At 42.3% G+C, this 22,891-nt stretch overlaps 1 protein-coding gene across 6 annotated transcripts in view; it reads left to right on the top strand.

Annotated features, from left to right (window-relative positions):
- APBA1 (amyloid beta precursor protein binding family A member 1) overlaps positions 1-22,891 on the top strand; it is a 247,906-nt gene that overhangs the window by 154,645 nt on the left and 70,370 nt on the right. For all 6 annotated transcript variants that reach the window (XM_032164246.2, XM_032164248.2, XM_058444844.1 and 3 more), the window contains exon 2: positions 10,429-11,697. In XM_032164246.2, coding sequence (XP_032020137.1) covers positions 10,498-11,697 — 1,200 coding nt within the window. In that variant the 5' untranslated portion in view covers positions 10,429-10,497. The remainder of the gene's footprint in view (positions 1-10,428; positions 11,698-22,891) is intronic.

The raw sequence follows: 22,891 nt of genomic DNA, 5'->3' as shown, positions 1-22,891 counted from the left end.
TATCACTTTATAGGCTCAGTGTAATGTAATAGGAAGAGCACAAACAGTGAGAGCCAGGCAGATCTACCTCCTCCACCACTTTCAGCTCTAAGTGACCTTGGACAAGTTATTGAAGCTGCCTGAGCTTCTGCTTCATAATCAGAAAATGCAGATAATAATTCCCACTGGGACTGTTGTGAGGGCTAGAAATATAGTATGTAAAATACCACATATATTGGCCTATGCATAGTTCAGTATTTGTGATTTGTTGTTTGATTGATTGATTTATACCCAGCTTCATTTCAAAATAGATGAAAAGTAGCTTAACTGCTTGTTTTCCAACCCTACATAGCCTTATTTAGGAAATAATAATATTAATAAATGTACCATGTGCTCAAGTCATTTATATTAACATTTTTTTCACAATTTTTTAAAATGTCAACTTTTAGATTCAGGGGGTACATGTACAGATTTGTTATCTGGGTATACTGCATGATGCTGAGGTTTGGGATGTGACTGATACTATCACTCAAAACTGAGCATAGTACCCGATAATTTTTCAATCCTTACCCTCCTCTGTCCTTCCCCACTCTAGTAGTCCCCACTGTCTATTGTTACCATCTTTATGTCCGTAAGTACCCAATGTTTAGCTCCCACTTGTAAGTGAGAACATGTAGTATTTGGTTTTCTGTTCCTGCATTTCTTTGCTTAGGACAATGGCCTCCAGCTGCATGCATGTTGCTATAAAGGACGTTATTTCACTCTTTTTCATGGCTGCATAGTATTCCATGGGGTATGGTGTATATGTCCCACATTTTCTTTATCCAGCCCACCATTGATGAGCACCTAGGTTGGTTCCATGTCTGTGCTATTGTAAATAGTGCTGTGATGAACATACAAGTGCATTTGCCTTTTTGGGAGAACATTCTACAGAGAAAAATTGACTTTTGGATATATACCCAGCAGTGGGATTGCTGGGTCGAATTGTAGTTCCCTGAGAAATCTCCAAACTGCTTTCCACAGTGGCTAGACTAATTTACATTCCAACCAACAGTGCATAGATGTTCCCTTTTCTCCACAGCCTCACTGGCATCTGTTGTTGTTTGAGTTTTTGTAACAGCCATTCTGATAGGGTGAAGTGGTACTTCATTGTGGCTTTGACTTGCAATTCTCTGATGATTAGTGATATTGAACATTTTTTCATATGCTTCTTGGCCACTTGTATGTCTTCTTTTGAGAAGTGTTTGTTCATGTCTTTTCCTCGTTTTTAATGGGGTTATTTGGTTTTTGCTTGTTCAACTGTTTAACTTCCTTATAGATTCTTATAGACCTTTATCAGATGTATAGTTTGTGAATATTTTTGCTCTTTCTATAGGTTATCTGTTTACTCTGTTGTTAGTTTCTTTTGCTGTGCAGAGGCTCTTTAATTATGTTCCACTTGTCAATCTTTGTTTTTGTTGCTATTGCTTTTGAGGACTTCATCATAGATTCTTTCCCAAGGCTGATGTGGTGTTCCCAAGACCAAATGATGTTTTCTAGGTTTTCTTCTAGGAGTCTTATAGTTTGGTATTTTACATTTATCTTCAATGCACCTTAATTTTTTGCATGGTGGAAAATAGGGGTCCGGTTTCATTCTTCTGCATATCACTAGGCAGCGATCCCAGCACCATTTATTGAACAAGGAGTCCTTTCCCTGTTGCTTATTTTTCTTGACTTTGACTGAAGATCAGATGGCTGTAGGTGTGTGGCTTTATTTCTGAATTCTCTATTCTGTTCCATTCATCTATGTGTCTGTTTTTGTACAAGTACCATGATGTTTTGGTCCCTGTGGCCTTATAGCATAGTTTGAAGTCTGGTAATGTGATACCTCTGGCTTTGCTCTTTTTGCTTTGGATTGCTATTCAGGCTCTTTTGTGGTTCCATATAAATTTTAGAATAGTTTTCTCTAGTTCTGTGAAAAATGACGTTGGTAGTTTGATAGGAATAACATTGAATCTGTAAATTGCTTTGGGTAGTATGGCCATTTCAATGATATTGATTCTTTCAATCCATTTTACCCTTTGTTTGTGTCATCTATGATTTCTTTAGGCAGTGTGTTATAGTTCTTCTAGTAGAGATTTTTCTTCTCTTTGCTTAGATGTATTCCTAGATTTTTCGGGGGTGGGAGGGCGCAGGTATTTGAAACAGAATTGAGTTATTGATTTGGCTCTCAGGTTGAACGTTATTGTTGCATAGACATGCGACTGATTTTTGTACATTGATGTCATGTCCCGAAACTTTGCTTAAGTTATTTATCAGTTCTAGGAGCCTTTTGGCACAGTCTTTAGGGTTTTTTAGATATAGAATCACATTGTCAGGGAAAAGAGATAGTTTTGACTTCTTCTTTTCCTATTTTGATGCCTTTAATTAGTTTCTCTTGCCTGATTGCTCTGGTTAGGACCTCCGATACTATGCTGAATAGGTGGTGACAGTGGGCATCCTTGCCTTGTTCCAGTTCTCAAAGGTAATGCTTCCAGTTTTTGCCCATTTAGTATGATGTTGGCTGTGGTTTTGTCATAGATGGCTCTTATTATTTTGAGGTATGTTCCTTTGATGCCTACTTTCTTAAGGACTTTTTATCAGGAAGGGATGTTGGATTTCATCAAAAGCTTTTTCCATGTCTGTTGAGATGATCGTATAGTTTTGGTTTTCAATTCTGTTTATGTGGTGAACCACATTTATTGATTTGCATATGTTGAACCAACCTTGCATCCCAGCAATGAAGCCTACTTGATCAAGGATCACTTTCTGATGTGCTGTTGGATTCAGTTTGCTGGTATTTTGTTGAGGATTTTTGTGTCTATGTATGTCAAGGATATTGGTCTCTAGTTTTCTTTTTCTGCTGTGTCTTTTCCAGGTTTTTGGTATCAGGATAATGGCTGGCTTTGTGGAATGAGTTAGGGAGTCCCTCCTCCATAATTTTTGTAATAGTTTCAGTAGAATTGGCACCAGCTCTTTGCATATCTGGTAGAATTCAGCTGTGAATCCATCTGTTACAGGTTTTTTTTTTTTCAGTTGGTAGGTTTTTTTTTTTTTTTTTGTATTACTGATTCAGTTTTGGAACTTGATATTGGTTTGCTCAAGGTTTCAATTTCTTTCTGATTCAATTTTTGGAGAATGTGTGTTTCCAGGAATTTATCCATTTCCTCTAGATTTTCTAGTTTGTGTGTATAGAGGTGTTCATAATAGTCTCTGAGTATCTTTTGTATTTCTGTGTGATTGGTTATAATGTCACCTTTGTCATTTCTGATTATATTTATTTGGATCTTCTCTCTTTTTTTCTTTGTTTACCTAGGTAGCAGTCTATTAATCTTGTTTATCCTTTCAAATAACCAACTTTTGGCTTCACTGATTCTTTGTATAGATTTTTGGGTCTCAATTTTCTTCATTCTTGCTCTGATTTTAGTTATTTCTTCTTTTCTGCTAGCTTTGGGGTTAGTTTTGTTCTTGTTTTTCTAGTTCCTCTAGGTGTGATGTTAGATTGTTAATTTGAGAACTTTCTAAGTGTTTGAGGTAGACATTTAGCACTGTAAACTCTCCTTTTAACACTGCTTTTGCTGCATCCCAGAGATTTTGGTATCTTGTGTCTCTCTTTTCATTTATTTCAGAGAATGTTTTAATTTCTGAGTTAATATCATCATTTACCCAAAAGTCATTTAGGAGCAAGTTGCTAAATTTCCATGTAATTGTGTGGTTTTGAGAGATCTTCTTGGTATTGATTTCTATTTTATTCCATTGTGATCCAAGAATATGGCTGGTATGATTTTAATTTTGATTTTTTTGAATTCACAGAGACTTGCTTTATGGCCAAGCATGTGTTTGATCTTGGAGTATGTTCCATGTGCATGCAGATGAGAAGAATGTATAGTCTGTGGTTAATGGGTGAAGTACTCTGTAGATGTCTTTTAGGTCCAACTGGTCAAATGTAGAATTTAAGTCCAGAATTTCTTTGTTAGTTTTTTTGCTTTGATGATGTGTCTAACACTGTTAGTGGGGTGTTGAACTCCCCTACTACTATTGTATGGCTAAGTCTTTTCATAGGTCTAGAAGAACTTGTTTTATGAATCTGGGTGCTCTAATATTGGGTGTGTGTGTGGGGTATGTATATATATATATATATATATATATATATATATATATATATATATTAGCTAAGCTTTCTTGTTGAATTGAACCCTTTATCATTATGTAATGCTCTTCTTTGTTCTCTGTCACTGACGTACACAAAGTTCTCTCTGTATTAACATGGTATGATGCCTTTTGCTCTTTTTTACATTGCATTTGCCTTATGTCTGACCTTTCTTCTAACACTACTTCTGAATATGCTAAAAGGGACAGTTTATTAGAAATGCTCATCAATGATTACTTAAGGAAAGAGCAACTAAAGTAATTTACAGCCTCCCCTTCCATCAGTCCCAAATCAACATGAGCCTCTGCTACACATTATGAGATATCTGGATTCAGCTGCTGAATCATGAACTATTCTATTTCTAAATGGTGCACTGAAGTGGAATTCCCTCTTTTTGTTCACCTTTTCCACCCAAGCTGTGGAACATTCTAGAACCATAGACCAGAAAGCCATCTGTGCTTCACCACTGGTAACCTGGAGACCTTCATCCTGTAGCCAGGATGCCACAGCACCCCTTCTTCATGTATTGCAGGTGTCCCTGAGGAGGGGACTATTCTGCATGTGTCTTCCAGGTCATCCAACTTTTTTTGTAGAGGAGGAGAGATTTTCTTCCATCAACTGCTCTTCCTCTATTTGCCTCTGTCTTCCTCCAGAGGCACATGGGTCATCATCAAGGACATTTATTAGATGATGTCACTTCTTTCCTAAGCTTGCTTAGGATGCTCACTAGCTCATGAAATCCAGAACCCATAAGAACAGCAGCACTTAATATGATTCACAAGGTGTTACAATTGTTGTCATTGTTTCAACTCTAGGCTGCTTTTCTATCTTGAGTATATTTCTATTTTGCGCTTATCACCAGGTATCATAACTATCAAAGCTGTCTGCCCTAAACCATAGTTTAGAAACTTTTACATCCCCTTTGCCTTGCACAGTGACTGGTACAAGTCTGATAAATGATGCCCATTGGATTAACACACTCAAATGCAGGAGAATATTGAATCATTTGCATTCTTTAGGCACTTAAAACATTAGAAGTTGAAGGAGTTTGCATGGGTGAATATGGGCAGCAAAGATTTAAGATAGAAAGAAGAAATGAGTTCTTCTCCAAAGGCTGATCATGCCAATGTCTAGAAGTCTATAAGTCCCCAACTATTGGGTGGGAGGGGTGGGGGATAAAGATTTTTCCTTTTCAGTTACTAAAAATTCCTTGACCACCTTCTGTATACCCTCTGTGCTTGGCACCAGAAAATCAAAGATACATGACAAAACGTCTTTTTCTTAAGGACTTGATACTTACAAAGAATTACCACTCAGAATGATAGAAGCCATGATAAATTTTATATATATACACACAAACACATATATATACACATATATGTGTGTGTATGTGTGTGTGTGTGTATATATATATATATATATATATATATAAAATGGCGTGAGTATGTGTGAGAGGGAGAGAGAAAGGGAAAGGGAGAGAGAGAAAAAGCACAGCGGGCACAAAGGGAGGCTTAGTCGGGCCTTATCAATCCCCTGCTTAAACACTCCAGTAGCATGCCACTACACTTGAAATAAAATCCACATCCTTTACCATGATGTACCAGACCCTGCCCGGCTCAGCCCCTTTCCATCTCTTTGTTCTCATCGCCCATCACACTGTCCCTTACTCACTCCACACCTGCCTGCAAACATTATTTCTGTCCTTGAACACAGCTGATCCTTTCTCACCTCAAAGCCCTTGCCCTCAGATCTTCACAAGGCCACCTCTTTCTTGCTTATTCAGACCTCAACTCAAATATCTCATTCTTTGAATAATATCTACATAATGCCCTCTCCTCAGTCATTTTCTATGGCATTACTCTGTTTTGTATTAGCTTCATAAAATGTTTCCCTATGAAGTTATCTTGTTTACTTACTTACATAATTATTGTCTGCCCTTTTTTCCCTCTGTCCCCCCTGCCCCCACCCAGTGCACTAGAATGGGGACTTCCTGAAAGCAGGGAAGCCTCCTCTGGCTTGCTCACTGTTCTGCCCCAGTGCCTCGAATGTGCCTGGAGGCTGGCACCTAATTGACATTCATCAAGTATGAACATGGCCTGGGGAAGACAAGAAAGATTCACCAAAGAAAAGCTATAGGTTAAAACATGCCATGAATAGGGAGGGCAGTTAGGGCCAACACCAGGACTTTGGTTGTTAGAATGCAGGGTGTGGGATGAAGTGTGGAGATGGACTAAAGGGGTGAAGCATCCCAAGGTCTTTGTTGGCCAGGAATAGGACTCAAGAGCCCCGACCCCAGAGCTAGAGTGCAAAGATCAAATGTCAGGGGGCCTCCCTTACTAGATGTGTGACCTGGGACAATCACCTAACCTTTCTAATCACTTGTTTCTTCATTTTCAGAAAAGCTGATAATGGCAGTACTCTTCATTGGCTAGTGTGAAGGTTAAATGTGTCATGTGGAAAATGCCTAGTAGTACCTGGGACATAGTTAGCTAAGCATTTATACTATGCCCTAGAAGGGAATCAGTGAAGAGTTTGAGGAGTAGGGTTATGGGATTCAGATTTGTATTTTATAAAGATCATCAGGCTGGCAGTGGGGAGGATGGACTGGAGGGGGCTGATACATCAGAGTCAAGGAAACAACCAGGTAGTCAACACAGACCAAGACAAAGCAGTGGCAGCAAGACTGATCCAAGAGTTATTAAGACAGTGGACTCTGGCATCAGTTTGAGGAGGGAGATAAGGGAAGGAGATGATTCAGTGGGTGGCTGGTGGTGCCATTTGCCCATATGGGAAATACAGGAGGGAACCCAGTTTGAGAGCTAGGGTGGGGAGGGAGGGTGAGGAGGTGTGATTTCTTCAGCTGTGGCTGGCTGAGTTGAAGTGTTATGGGAACTCCAGGTGGAGCTTCCCAGAGAGAAAATCCCCACATCTTTCTGATCACAATATAACCCTAATATGATTAGCATTGTACTTATCAGTACTTAATAAATATTAGCGCTTAATATTTGGTGTTTAAAATTTTTGCTTTTGAAGAAAATACTGTGAGAAACATTTTTGTCCACATTCAAGTTTTTTCTTTTAGACTTCTATATGTAGAATTACTGGGGCAAAAGGTAGGTTACCTTTTCAAGAATTTAATTCATCTTGCCAAATTGCTTTTCAAAAATTTTGTACCAATAATATACTCCCACAATAACCTAGGATTTTTAAAAAGCAGCTTAAATGTTTTTTATAAATACCACTCCCAAAGTTGCCAGGGTATGGAAAACAGTCCTCTGTGTGTAGGGATAAACCTAAGCATCAACTTCAGCTCCTTCCTTAAAAGTTGACAATTGCCTTTTTGTCCTAGGCACAAATTGCCTTTTGTCCTAGGCACAAAGTCAATGTCTGTTATTCATTAACATGTTGCAATACCACAATCCAAATCATATTCTTGGAAACATGATGGTGTGTAAAATCCAAACGCTGTATGTGTAAATACTCCCGTGAGGTCTGTGGATGGGGGTATAAGGAGAAGTTACTTAGTGAACAAAAAGATCTATTGTACCAAAACTACATTAACACTATCTTCCACCACCCCCTGCCCCACCAGAGAACTTCATTTACCACGGTTTAGTGTATATACACGCAAGGAAGTTCCATTTCCTTTGAATCAATACATGGGTTATAAGAGGGCACCATTCACTGATTTTAACCCAGAATAAGCTAAAATTTCTTTTTAATACATATGTCAATAGATTTTCATCAAGCTAAAGAAGAGCCATTTTCCCTGAAGGCAGCATTTTGGTCAGTTCCACATACGGTTATCATGAATTATTGGTCATTCAGGTACTTTCTGTGGTTTTTGTCACTGTTTTTCTTAGGCTGACCACATACAACTGTGACACCTCAGGGTAACAGAACCCAAGAAAGTCTGTGATATGTTTGCTATCCCTTTCTGTGAATGCTCACTTTGTGTTTATTAGAATTAGATTTGTACCTTATGAAACCAATGTAGATTTCATGAAGATTTATCTGTTGTCTTTTTTAGAAAGTCCTTATGAAGGGAACTTGGGTATGCTGTTCTTGTCCATGTGTTGTATTGAGTTGAATATTTGTTTTGTGTTTCTCATAATCCACTGGAGGCCATTTAACTGGGTGGCCCACAGCAGCAACACTTGCCTCTTCTATTTAGAGCAGGGGTCCCGAACCACTGGGCCATGGACCAGTATTGGAGCATGAACTCTACTGTGAACTGCACATGCAAGGGTTTTGGTTGTGCACTGCTTATGAAAATCTAACTAATGCCTGATGATCTGAGGTGGAACAGCTTCTAATCATTCCCCACCCCACCCTGCCGCTGGTTTACAGCCTTAACCATCCATCCAGGTTTGAAGGGAGATTCATACTTGCTTTTGGAGACTTTCTTATACTTAGTCCAGTCACTGTTCTCAGGAGTTAATGGGAGGAGCCCACAATTTTTCAAAAGAGGTTGGGTCTAATTTGTATCAAGTGGGACTCATGTCAAGTAGGGAAGCAATAAAGATTGTTCATCTCTCGTAAACCATGATTCTTTTCTTCTAGTGAGAATCAGTCAGGGGTGGATCCATCAAAGAATGGGGAAGACATGATACTTCTGCTTGAATGTGGACTTGGTAGCTCCAAAATGATCTCCTTTGCTACTGGGATGGTCATCAATGCTTGAAGGAAATTGCTGTGGTTGTGATGGGGAGTTGAGTAGAATATAATGCATCTCACTACTAGAGAGTCAATCAGATGTCCCTGGTCCTCCTGGGGCTGTCTGCTATTACATTTAAGAGTTCACTTCCCATCCATTGTGTCCATTTGTAAGAGAGGCTTTCCAAAAGAACACAATAGCAAGTTTACACATACTGTTGAGCCTATTTACCACAGGGATCTCAAAATCATAGGGGTCCTGCCTGTTTTGTTATGGTTGTTTACATTCTTTGTGTCTATTTCTATATACTGCACAGATTATACCATAAAGCTATTTTGTGATAAGAAGAATTGAGAGAGACTGAAACCAAATCTTTCTCTCGAGCTACAAGTTTCTCTGAAAATAGAAAGAGACCTACCCATATTTTTTAGAAATTACACCTGTTATCCAGTTCTAGCTATAATGGCAACTCATAAAATCTTAGAATTTTAGATGCAGGTTACATAGGGAAAGTGAATATAGTCCTCCCTTTGTATCCATGGGGGTTGGTTTCAGGATCCCAGTGGATATAAAAATCCATTATAAAATGGTATCGTATTTGCATATGATCTATGCACATCCTCCCATAGGCTGTAAATCATCTCTAGATTTCTCATAATACCTAATACAATATAAATGCTATATAAATTGTTGTTATACTTTATTTTTACTTGCATTATTTTTTATTGTTGTATTGTGTTGGATTTTTTTCCCTAATATTGTCATCCGTGGTTGGTTGTATCCTGGATGCTGAGTGCGCAATAGGGAAGCCTAACTATTAGAAACCAGCTGCTACGTAACATTGGCCTCTAGGAAAAAGTGTCTCCTGGTCAAACAAGTTAGGGAAACCCTGTATCCTGTATCTTCCTCCTTCTGGATATTAACTATGAAAAGTCAACTGTAACTCAGCATTTTCCAAACTTACTTGATCACGGAGTCTGTTTTACCCTGTGTAATAGCTGTTAACATCCTGCATGTAGGAAATGAGTCCAGTCACACCGTGGAGGTCCAGAAAATTAAGCCACTTGCCTGAGGTCACAAAGTCAGTAATGACAGAACCAGAGTGGGACCCCACTGCTGGCTGATAGCCTCTCTCAGAATGGCTGCATACTTGTGTTGCCAGCAATGGCTTCAAAAGGTGTTCAAGATTATGTTTCTTTGAAATTGATTTAAAGAGTGATTTCTAAAGTTGTAGGATCCTAGTTTAATTTGGAGAGATTTATCTGTTAGCAGATGGAAAATGTGTCAATTGGCCCATTCAATTTAGTAGTACTCTTTATTCAGATGCATCAGAAATGGGACCTGAATCATATGCGTGGTGGAGAACAAAACGTTCCTGAGGCGCTCAGTGTGAGGGGTGGGGAACGGAGAAAGCCAATAAGCAATTAAACAAGTAGATACGTAATTACAAATTATGATGCGTGCTATGTATGTGCTGTCAGATTGAGCTTAAATTTGCAGTCATTTTTTAATTGACCCAGAACCAAAAGGAATCAATAGCAGTTTTTTTTATGGTTATCTGACTACTCAGCTCATAATGACGGTTTGCACCACGTGACAGCCTCTCCCCTTCTTGTTTTTCCAGCCCAGTGGAGCAAAATGAGAGCGCAGTGAGCCGGGCCCAGCTTCTCTCCTAGCCGTCCCGACTCCCACCATGAACCACTTGGAGGGGTCTGCGGAGGTGGAGGTGACCGACGAGGCGGCAGGTGGGGAGGTGAACGAGTCGGTGGAGGCCGACCTGGAGCACCCCGAGGTGGAAGAGGAACAGCAGCAGCCGCCACAGCAGCAGCACTATGCGGGCCGCCACCAGCGCGGGCGAGCCCTCGAGGACCTCCGCGCCCAGCTCGGCCAGGAGGAAGAAGAGCACGGGGAATGCCTGGCGCGCTCAGCCAGCACGGAGAGCGGCTTCCACAACCACACAGACACCGCCGAGGGCGACGTGATCGCCGCGGCCCGCGACGGCTACGATGCGGAGCGCGCGCAGGACCCCGAGGACGAGAGCGCCTACGCTGTGCAGTACCGGCCCGAGGCCGAGGAGTACACGGAGCAGGCAGAGGCCGAGCACGCCGAGGCCACGCACCGCCGCGCGCTGCCCAACCACCTGCACTTCCACTCGCTGGAGCACGAGGAGGCTATGAATGCGGCCTACTCAGGCTACGTCTACACGCACCGGCTCTTCCACCGCGGCGAGGACGAGCCCTACGCCGAGCCCTATGCCGACTACGGCGGCCTCCAGGAGCACGTGTACGAGGAGATAGGGGACGCGCCCGAGCTGGACGCACGCGACGGCCTGCGGCTCTACGAGCAGGAGCGCGACGAGGCGGCCGCGTACCGCCAGGAGGCCCTGGGCGCGCGGCTGCACCATTACGACGAGCGCTCAGACGGCGAGTCCGACAGCCCCGAGAAGGAGGCGGAGTTCGCGCCCTACCCGCGCATGGACAGCTACGAGCAGGAGGAGGACATCGACCAGATCGTGGCCGAGGTAAAGCAGAGCATGAGCTCGCAGAGCCTCGACAAGGCGGCCGAGGACATGCCTGAGGCCGAGCAGGACCTGGAGCATCCCCCTACCCCGGCCGGGGGTCGCCCCGACAGCCCCGGGCTGCAGACGCCGGCGGGGCAGCAGCGGGCGACGGGCCCCGCGGGCGGCGGCGAGGCGGGGCAGCGGTACAGCAAGGAGAAGCGCGATGCCATCTCGCTGGCCATCAAGGACATCAAGGAGGCCATCGAGGAGGTGAAAACCAGGACCATCCGTTCGCCTTACACCCCCGACGAGCCCAAAGAGCCCATCTGGGTCATGCGCCAGGACATTAGCCCCACCAAGGACTGTGACGACCAGAGGCCGATGGACGGAGATGTAAGTAGGTGCGGGTTTGGGCTTCCTCGGCCCCACGCGGCGGGAGGGAAGATGGTGCCCCATGGCCTTGTGTGCCCTTGGGTAGTGACTTTATGGGAAATGGTCTGTTGGGACGCTAAGAACTTTTCCACCGTAACCCTCAGAAACAGCTTGCACCTGAACTCACAAACGCCAGCGGGAGAGAATTAAAGTGTTGAATGCACTCATCAGATTCTTAGCAGGATGGCTTCAAATCAGTGCTTCCCACACTGTGCCTGGAGGCCTTGTGAGAAATCATTCTTGGGTACATCGCCCTCCACCCCCCAGTTTCTGATTCAGAAAGTATGAAGTGGGGCCCGAGAATCTGTATTTCTAATGCCAAATAAAAAACAAGCCCTGCTTGAGGAAGGAGAGACTTCATTGGAAAGGATTATTGCAAAGGGGAGAAAGATACTGTTTCATTATAGGGAGGAAGGACTGTTGCCATAGGAGAACCTCTGACCTTAAGATCTTTAAGGGTCTCTAGAGTTAGGTACAAGGGGGAAGTTGTTTTATAGGGAGGAGTAGCCAAGTAGAAAGAATGGGGTGTGTGAAAGTGGCATGAAAAGGGTGGGAGTTGAATGTGCTGTGGCTCAGAGAATGTTTCCACCTGAGACCAGCGTTTTCTCAGGAGTGGCTGTATGCTGGCCGAAGTTCACGCACCTGGAGGAAGGAGAGACACTTAACCAAAGTTTGGTTAGCAAGCAGATCATTTGTGAAGAAAGAATGGGAATGTGAAGGGTCTGCGTCTGGCTTTGTCATAGGTAAACAAGAGGAGCATCCCTATCCCTGTTCTGTGTCAGAAAAGAAGGAGTTTCCCAGAACACAAAAGGGTGGGGGTATTTCTTCATTTTGTTTGTCTGGTTCTCAGGTAAAGTTCAACGTTGTCACTAACAAGTTCCCATGCGATGCTGCTGGTCCCAGGACGACAATTTGAGAACTGCCTTAAATCAATCCCTTGAAGATTTGGGATGGGTAGTGTGCCCTCTTCGGAGAATATCCTTCTGAGCCTTTTTCTGGCAGGGGTTTCTGCAGTTTTGTTTATTTGTTTTGTTTTGTTTTGTTCTGAGACGGACGGAGTCTTGCTTTGTCACCCAGGCTGGAGTGCAGTGATGCAATCTCTGCTTACTGTAACCTCTGCCTCCCAGGTTCAAGCAATTCTACCTCAGTCTCCCGAGTAGCTGGGATTACAGGCAAGTGTCACCACGTCCAGCTAATTTTTGTATTTTTTAGTAGAGACGGGGTTTCATAATGTTGGCCAGGCTGGTCTTGAACCGCTGGCATCAAGTGATCCACTCACCTCTGCCTTCCCAAGTGCTGGGATTACAGATGTGAAACCGGCCGGTTTCTGCAATTGTTTTGTTTTGGTTTGGTTTTTTTGAGACAGAATTTCACTCTTTTTGCCCAGGCTGGAGTGCAATGGTGCGATCTCGGCTCACTGCAACCCCCACCTCCCAGGTTCAAGTGATTCTCCTGCCTGTCTCCTGAGTAGCTGGGATGACAGGTGCATCCACCATGCCCAACTAATTTTGTATTTTTAGTAGGGATGAGGTTTCACCATGTTGGCTAGGCTGGGCTTGAACTCCTGACCTCAGGTGATCTGCCTGCCTTGGCCTCCCAAAGTGCTGGGATTACAGGTGTGAAACACCACGCCCAGCCTCTGCAGTTTTTTCACCCACCCTATGCCTCATTGTGGTAGGTTCCTAATTTTCACATCTGATGGTATCAGGGCATCCTTCTCACTTCACAAAAGATATGTATTCTGTTTTAAACCAAATTGTATTTCATTGTGAAGAGCTACACAAAGTAATTGATGCCACTGTTGACATTTTCCATTTTTGAAATGCCTAAGAAATGTGATAACATGGCAAGCTTAGGTGTCACAATCTTTTCAGAATATATCAGGAAGACTAACCTTTACTCTGACTCCTTTGCTATAAAGATTCTGTCTGCTTCTACTCTCCCTTTCCATACTCTTGAATAATTTTTAAGCCTTTCATTTAAAAATGGATCTTGGAGTAAGATAAGGGTCAAGAGCTTATATTCAATTTCATTTAATTCTGCATTTTATGATTGCACCAGGCCATTTCTCAATATGTATCTTTGGAGTGAGAAACCATTATTGTAAGGTATTTGTTCATTTTACTTACCACATAAAGAGCTATGCAGGTCAGCATTCACCTTCTCTTTAAGGAATAGTCAGCGTTTGCTGTTAGCGGATTAGGAAAGGTTGGAAACCGGTAGGGAAGGGAACTTCATCCTCCCCAGCAAGAGGGCGGCATTGGGTCAGTGAGTTCAGATATGTCCTGTCTGTTTTCTAGGCTTCGGATTCAGTGAAAAACAGGTGCACTCACGTGTAGAATTCTCCTTGACATCCAGCTGTCTCCAGATTCCTCCTAGCTAGGAGGGATTGCAGCAAGCATTTTGCAAATGAGGTGGAAATAGAGCAGGTTTTCAAAAGTAGGGAGTTGGCAAAAGGCTGGTTCCTGTATCCTTTTAGAAACCTGGAAAGCCACCAGAGGAAAAAGCCGCAGGCACAGTTGGTCCAGATGCTGGCCTCTTCCTTCAGCTTTCTCCAGTGCTCCAGCTCCTTGAAATGACCTGCTTAACCAATTGCCCCTGCAGCCTCACAGTGAGCCCACAGCACAGCCTATGGTAGGGCTAGAGGCTGGCTTTTATTCATTTGAACTAGGAGAACAACTTAACTCTCTTGCATGCTGTTTCATTCAAAAGGTGACATTACTTATAGAACATTGTATGATGCTTTAGGAACCCACCATGTCAGAAATTCAGCTTGATGCTAAGAAATCAATATGGATCACAGGGTTATGAATAGTTAATATAAAGTGAAACTGAAAACCTGTGCTTTAAAGTATTTCAGCAGTCATTTTTAAGCTATTTGTGGGTTGTATTTCATCTGTCATGCCATATTTATAGGAAAGACCTTCCTTTGCTGCCTCTTTAATGGTCTTATGAGAATATAGTATTATATTCTGTTGATTTCCATCTCAGCATCAAAAAATATTACTGAACACTCATTCTCCATGTATGCAGTTATAGAAAATGGAAAGGTGTTTTAAAACCATGTGATCTGAAGTCTGTCTGGGTGTTACTTATTAGAAATGCAAGTTACTGCCCTTCCTTTCCAAACCAGAATACCTGATGTGGGTCTCAGTGATCTGGTCGTTTTGTTTTATTTTATTTTGTTTTGTAAACTTTCCCTGAGATTCATAAGCATGTGAAAGATTGAGAACTACTGATTTAAAGGAAAAAATGTATTATCTAGGCACTTTCCCCATGTGAGTGCTGTGGATATAAGATTTAACTAAATCTTTTATTAGCACAGATAAAGTTTTAACAAAAAGAGCTATCTCACTGTGATTATGGTCAGCAGACCTGGAGAAATGGTATTCTTAAAAAAGCAGTATTGAGTATTTGCATTCTCAAAATGGCAGGATCACAAACTATAATGAAGCGCATAAAAGGAGACAAAAAAAACCTGTATTGCCATTTGTCAGCCACCGTTGCTAATTGCTAAATCTGCTTTTAACACTACTTTTGATTCCCCCAGAACTTAAGAACTTTTTTCTTGGAGCAAACTGACATTTGTTTGCTGGTGAGTTGTATAGAGAGAGAAAACGGGATTGCTAATCCATAGGAGTTTACTGAACACATCTATTACATTCTCAGCACTGAGAGAAAATAACTGTGTTCTAAACATTTGAAAAAAATTCTTATGTCATTTTCTTCTAGTAAGGAGTTTCACTTTTCTAAATATATGCCTGAGAAGTATCTCCCAATCCTCTTCTTGAAAAATATTGATAATGAAGACCTGTCCTTTTTCTTTTCTTTTCTTTTCTTTTTTTTTTTTTTTTTTTTGAGATGGAGTCTTGCTCTGTTGCCCAGGCTGGAGTGCAGTGGTGCGATCTTGGCTCACTGCAACCGCTGTCTCCCAGGCTCAAGCAATTCTCCTGTCTCAGCCTCCCAAGTAGCTGGGACTACAGGCGCATGCCACCATGCCCATCTAATTTTTGTATATTCTTAGTAGAGATGGGGTTTTGCCATATTGGCCAGGCTGGTCTTGAACTCCTGACCTCAAGTGATCCACCTGCTTCAGCCTCCCAAAATACTGGGATTACAGGCATGAGCCACCACACCCATCCTGAAGACCAGTTCTGAAAACCCACAGCCTACTGATCTGTCTTTAGGCAACAGAATCATTTGAGAACAGAGTCACAGTAGACTCAGGGAGATTGATGTTAGCTAGCACACAGTGTAAACTGGAGGGTTTTGGCTACTTTAAGTGGTATGGTGTACAGTTTGAAATGGTGTTTATCTCTGCTCCCTCCTAGAATTCCAGTAAAATAATAAAAAGCACAAACACTAACAGAGGAAACAGCAACAGATGAGCACAACAAAATTTGGCAACACCCAAGTGGTAACTGGCTGTGATGAAGGAGTTAGTGTGCCCCATGATTTCCAGTTCTCTTATTTTTTCAAATGCAGAGAAGACTGCACTTCCTCATCCTCTAGAAGTTAAGCGTAGCCAGGGAAACGTGAGCCCTGAAGTGTATTGCTTCCAAGCGGGAGCAGCTAAGACAATGCTTTCTTCCCCAGTGGAAACAAACCCCAAAGCCTTATGTTAAGGGGGAAGCCTCACAAGATGGCTCTGCCCCCTGTCAGTACAGGTCTCGTGAAACCACAATGGGTGGGGCTTCCTGGGACATGTACTCTGAGAGAGGAATCAACCTTTATCGTTTTAAGCCACAGAGATTTTTGGGGTGGTTTGTTATCACCGCACAGCCTGGTCCATCCTGACACACTGATGAGGTTTCTGTTTTCTCTCTTCTGCCAAGTGTTTATGAGGATGTGTGTGGTAGATGCCCCCCAAAAAAGGCTCAAGAATTAGAGACACAGATACCTCAGGTGGCAGAAATATGAGAGGTATGGCTGAAAAAGAAGAGGATTATTTGGAAGCCTGTCACAGGAGACATTAAACTTCCTGATGCCTTCTCCAATCCATGAAGCCAGGTGATTCCTCCTCCCCGCAGAAGATGGGAGGCTTCTGTAAGGAAAGGGTGAACCAGAGGAGCACTGAAACTGGGAACATGGCAACAGTTGGAAATAGAAACAAGGTGCCTTGGGGAACACAGGGCCCACTAAGCAGTGAGACCCGGAGAATGCCTTACAACTGTTAGTTGTCAGGCTTAGAATCCAACCCACTCAGGATCCTTAGCCCCCAGCAGATGAGTGTATTCCTCTCTGAGGTAACAGGCCCAAGAGAAAATACTACAGATACTAATGTTTGGGGGTTTCCCAGTACACCACCTGGCTTTCCACCTGATCACCCCATAGTGACGGCTCTTGCATCATAAGTATATGATCTTCCAATAGGCTTTTTGGGGATTTAAATATGAGTGAACAGCCAAGGATCACCAGACATTTAAAGAACATCTCTAACATGAAAGACAAAGACATAAAGTAAATGGAAAGTCACCTGGAGAAATCAAGGCAGCAAAATTGAGGAAATCTTCAAAACAGTAAAACAAGTATGGCAAAAGGGTGGAAAGTAGTAGGAACAAAGATAAAACAGAAGGGGAAATTATGAAAGACCGTGTCCTGGACCCAAAGAACACATGAACTTCCAGATTAAAAGAGTCTACTGGGTACCTATCTAGAATAATGAAATAGAAAAGACAGAAGTTTCAGAAAAGGAGAGAGAAAGAGAAGATTGTACAGGCTTCAGAGAAATAAAAACAAGAATGATCAGGAAACACAATGATGTTGGACTTTTCACAAGCAACACTGGAAACTGGGAGACCTACAGCCAGTCTATCTTCAATTCAGTGTGAAGGTACAATAAAGATGTTTTTAGACATGCATGGTCCCGGAAAATTTACCTCACATTCACCCTTTCCCATGAAACTACTGGAGGATTGCTCTTCTTGCATGGGAGCATAAACCAAGAAATAAGATGCAAGATCCAGGAAACGGGGGACCCAAACTGGGAATGCAGCAGAGAGAATCTCCAGGTGATGGGAAAGGAGATCCCAGGATCACAACCATGCAGAAGTCCAGCCACCAATCCCATGTGGCCTGCCACTCAGAGGGCTCCAGTTAGGCAGTCTGTAGAAAGAGCAGAACTGAGAGATTTCCTGATAAATTTGTGCCACCAGGAGTCTTAGATGGTTTTAGGAGAGCTTGGCATAAATTATTGATCAGTCCATAGAAGACTAAGCAAACAGAAAAACAATTCCATTATTTACCTCAGTAAAAGCAATTGTTATATTGGCAAGAAATGCAATAATATGCGTTGTAGCTCAGCAGGGAGGAGTATAGTCTTCAGAACACAAGCACTGAATATTGATTAACCAGAAATTGTAATATTGAGAGGATGAGGGTGCATGTAACATGAAAGAGGTAAATCTTAATTGTTTATAGTAGAGCCAGGAAATAATATCTAAAACTGAAAAACCAAGGTGAGGCAGTATAAACATGCTATTTATGAATATGGAAATAAATTCCAGGGAAAAACGTTAGAAGAGTGGGACCATGGCATGGGAGGGACAGGGAAGACTTCAATTTCTGCCATAAACTGCATGATATCATTTGACTTTTAAAATTATATTCATGTATTTCTTTGCTTTAATTGAAAAATATGCAAGAGTAGAAATCCTTTAGAGATGACTCACTGACCAAAGGAACCATCTCATTGTTACTGCTTTCCTGGAAACACGGAGAAAGGCAAACACTTCTGTACATTTTGTGCACAATTTCTAAGAAACGACTGCTTTATTAACTATGTTGTATGGTAAGATGAGTGCACTAAGTTTTTAATTTCCTGCAGGGTTTGTGTTAAGCACACACACTTGCATTTGGCTTATGTGACACACATGAGTAAAGAAATAAAAAGTAGGTCAAGGCGGGGGCTGTACTACTTAAGGTGAAGATCACTAATTGGTAAATGAATTTACACCCTGACAATGAAAAACCTGAAGAGTTCAGGAGCTGTGGGCTTGATAGTGTGCTTAGTTTGGAAAGCACAGAACATTTGTGGGAAGGATAGCAGCAAGAATACTAACCGCAGTGGGAGTGATGCTTGCTGAGGTGAAGTGTGATGCGTTCATTTGTCCTCGGGTTTGTGTACTTATGTAGGTTAATGGTCTTTACTTCAAAAATGAAATGTTTTTGAGATGCCTTCTTTTACCAGGGTGCATTTAATGGCCCATTCTGCAACTTAGAATCCGCAGTAAAGTGTCATTTCTGTCAGTGGAGAATAATGCTCTAGGAGACCTTAGTTGTCAATAACAACAACAACAAAATGAGACGTTTTTCTATGAACCTAGTGCAACTGGAGTAATTTTTTTTAAAGATTTAATGATCTTACTGGTACACCGTTAAAATGAAAAGGCTTCACCTTGAAATCCCATTTGAAGAGCAAATGATTCATTTCAATCAAGGAAAAAAAAAAAGAAATGGGAGAATGTTTGCTTTTGATCTCACCACCTGGATTGGAAGTATTGCTTCCAATTATTTTAGCTTGTCTTTAGAGTTTCACCTGTCAGTTCAGCTCTAGGCAAGATGTGTTGCCTGGTAGGTGTCTCCCCCACTGACATCAGACCATCACTATTTCGAAATCACCAGAGCAAAACTTGTCTGGTGGTCTGCACACCAGAAGGCAAGTTCTCCAGTTACTTTGTGTTCTGTGGAATAAAAGAAACTGATGGAGAAGACTGATCTTTTTTAATCCTCTAGGCTCCAATTTTTTCTCTTTGCCTGACCCCTCTCCCAAGAGGAATCTTTCTCAACTTTTTTGATGGATTGTCTCACCAGACAGTATATATGTGAAACTGTGCCAAGAAGTGATGGGACAAACAACAGGGAAATAAATGGACGTTTTAGTGAGAGAGAATTTTGTTGTCAGTTTCCAGTCAGAGTTGCAGCTCATAGGCCACAGTTCAGGTGTCTGACATGCTTGCTGAGTAAGTGTATGCTCAATAAACTGCCCAGTAGTCTTTAGAAAAATTGTGTCCTCTGCCCCGACTATGCACTCTTTAGAGACAGTCTCACTCGGTGACCCAGGCTGGAGTGCAAGGATACAATCCTAGCTCACTGCAGCCTCACACTCCTGGGCTCAAGGAATCCTCCTGCCTCAACCTACCTAGTAGCTAGGGCTACAGGTGCATACCATCATGCCCAGCTAATGTGTGTGTGGTGTGTGTGTGTGTGTGTGTGTGTGTGTTTTGTAGAGACAGAGTCTTATGTTGCCAAGGCTGGTCTCAAACTCCTGGCCTCAAGCATTGGCCTCTCAAAGTGTCATATTACAGGCATGAGCCACCATGCCCAGCCACTCTCATATTTTCTGTGATAAGTGTACTGGGGCCATATTGGAGAAGAAGGGAAGGTGTTGGGAGAGGAACAGATATGGATAATTGAATTTCATATGTAACCCAGTTGTATCCTGGAGCCCATGTTGTCCTGGGAGTTATGAAATATGATTTGAGTACAAACATCATCTTTAAAATGAAAAATATTCCCATTACAAGTGTAACTGGCAACATGTTCTGAGTCCAAACATGTAGTTTCTCAATCCACTTGTTTTGAAACACAGTCTTTGCTGACTGCTTTCTTGAGAGCAGCCATAAGAGAGGAGGATTTCTGTTTAGACACAGGCCACTTCACTCCCCTGGAGGGTTCCACTTGCAGTTTTTCTCCTGTTGTTTCTCATATTGAAACAACAGACATTCAGCTCGACATGCCTAGCTGACCTCTTGGTCAGACCCTACCCATGGGACACCAAAAAGTAAGTCAGTCTGGTAATGGATTGAAGGAGATTTGGAGCCAGTCTGAACATTTTGGCCCCAGTTTACCCAGAAGGAGTAGTTGAAAATAGACTTTTTGTGACCTGGGAGAATTATGAAATGCGATTTGACTATAAACGTGATCATCTTTAAAATGAAAAATGCTAAATGTCTTTATGCTTCTCTGGACTGGCCTCTAAGCCATGCTTGTAATCATGCGGATCTCGCCTCTATCCAGGTCACATTCCGATTAAATAGTCAGGGCTTTGCTCTTTAAACATAGATTTCAAGGCCCCAGACTTCTTGATTAGAGCCTCTGGAGGTTGAGTCTTGGCACAGGTATTAATGAGATTCAGTCAAAAGTGGTAAGCGCTGGCTTAGGCTGTGGACCAGAGTTTAACACTCAATTCTTTAGGATCTCATTTTCCACTTTTCTTGCATGCATTAACCTGTTGCCTCTGTAATTCACTGTCGGTGTCTCATCCTTCTCCTGTATCTCTCTCAGAGCAAGTCACACAGATGCACTGCTCAGAATGTCCATCATATGTAAATCTTTGCTCACAGTTGATCTGCTGCAGTTACCTTGAGTTTGTCACCTGCTTTCCTCTCAGGCTTCAGTTTCCTCATCAGTAAAATGAGTTAATCAGATTTATGTCCCAGGGTAGCTATGAGAGAAAATGGTTTTGCAGATATTGAGTCCTATATAGAAATGTGAAACAAGAATCACAAGTTTGATGTGTCAGTTACATTTGGAAGTCAAAGCTCACTTAACGTTTGGGGTTGGTCACTGGCGAACTGAATTAGGAGGCTGGCCTTTAGCAGCCCTTCCTCACCCTCTCTGGGCTGGTGTTTCCTTTCTGCTGTCCTCAGCACTCAGATCCCCCACTGGGCTGCCCATCCTGGTCAGACACTCAAGGTGACCCTAGTTCTCAGCTTCCAACTTAAGCAGCATTATACCATCAGCCTTTTCTTCCAGGGTTGGTCTGATTAAGTCAAACTAAACTGCTAATTAGTTATAATGGCAACATGCACCACCCCTCCAGATAACATTTACCTTTTATTGCCATCCTACTCCTGATTCCAGAGACAACTGGAGAAAGGATTTTGAAGCAGGAAACCATTTCAGCACTAATGCTTCTTAATCAGAAACCAGCCACTCTCCTGCTGAGATGGAGGTATTATCAAAATCCTGGGAAGTGAGGGCTTGGTGTGAACTCTTGCCCTGATCATGTGTACTTTTACATCCACTTTTTTTTTTAATTCCAAGAAAAATGTTGCAATGAGGGTGTAGGAGCACCATGGCTTCATGTGGGGCCTCGATTTCCTTGATGTTACCCCCTCCCTGCCCTGAAATCATCATGCCACCGACAAGGTGTTTTTTTTTTTTTTTTGGACAGTTGCTAGGAGACTCCTGACCAAGGTCAAGTGCACATGCTAACTCATTAAGGCTTGTTAGCAGCATCTTATCCTATCGACCTTGCTGTTGTGTTGTCAAGCTTACAAGGGCGAGTGAAAAGAGCTGTCTTGCTACCAAAGGATTCCATTTTTTGTGAAGGATTCTTGTTAAGGTATTATGAACTGTGAGATTTCCTCTTGCTGATTACACCTTGCAGAGTTCTGGCTGGAAAAAATTTTTCCAGGATCTGGTTAGCAAGGGATGAAGTTGAAATGGGATCTGAAATCAAGTAGACAGAATTTAGGATTAATATGTGTTCAGTTGGAGCCCTATTTCCCTAAGTGGATCGATTCTTGGCTGGAATGTGATGTATTCTTAGGGAAGGGAAGAAGGGTGTTTCTAGGATAGTTGGTCCCAGTCTGTCTCCATTTGTGGTGTTAAGAGGAAGAAAGCTCCAAGCATCCTTATCTCCGATTTTCCCTTACCTGCTGCAGAAGATTATACATTCCAGTGTCAGCTCTAAAACCAACTTTGTTTTCTTATATGATCCAGACTGTTTAAAAATGGGACTGGCAGACCCTCTAAGTCAACATCCCAGAAGCTTATTCAGAAGCATAACCTTAGAACCAAAGGACCCGCTGCCAGGACAGCAGAAATGGAACCCAGTGTATTCTCCAGGCAGTCCTCAGAAAAGGATGGGGAACTTCTTACACAAGCGAATGGCATCAGCGGTATAAATGTGTTCTCAACCGTCTGCCATGCAAAGTGATTAAGCTGAGCTGTCATAGCTGTTTCTCTGCTGATACCTTTGTGTTTTGTTGAACACCAGCTACATATAGGAATAAGAAATATGGCCTCAAAGCTATGCTGTTCCTTATTTTGCCAGTGAACTAGAGAGAGTTTGTGACTACTGTCCTAGTCAAAAGTTGAAAGTGCATCTTACAATTTATCATGCACTGATTCAATAAACATTTTTAGA

The sequence above is a fragment of the Hylobates moloch genome, unplaced genomic scaffold (genome assembly GCF_009828535.3).
Source record: "Hylobates moloch isolate HMO894 unplaced genomic scaffold, HMol_V3 SCAFFOLD_10, whole genome shotgun sequence".
Classification (NCBI taxonomy): domain Eukaryota; kingdom Metazoa; phylum Chordata; class Mammalia; order Primates; family Hylobatidae; genus Hylobates; species Hylobates moloch.
Note: the sequence above shows the minus strand (reverse complement) of the source record. Positions and strands in the feature narration are given on the sequence as shown.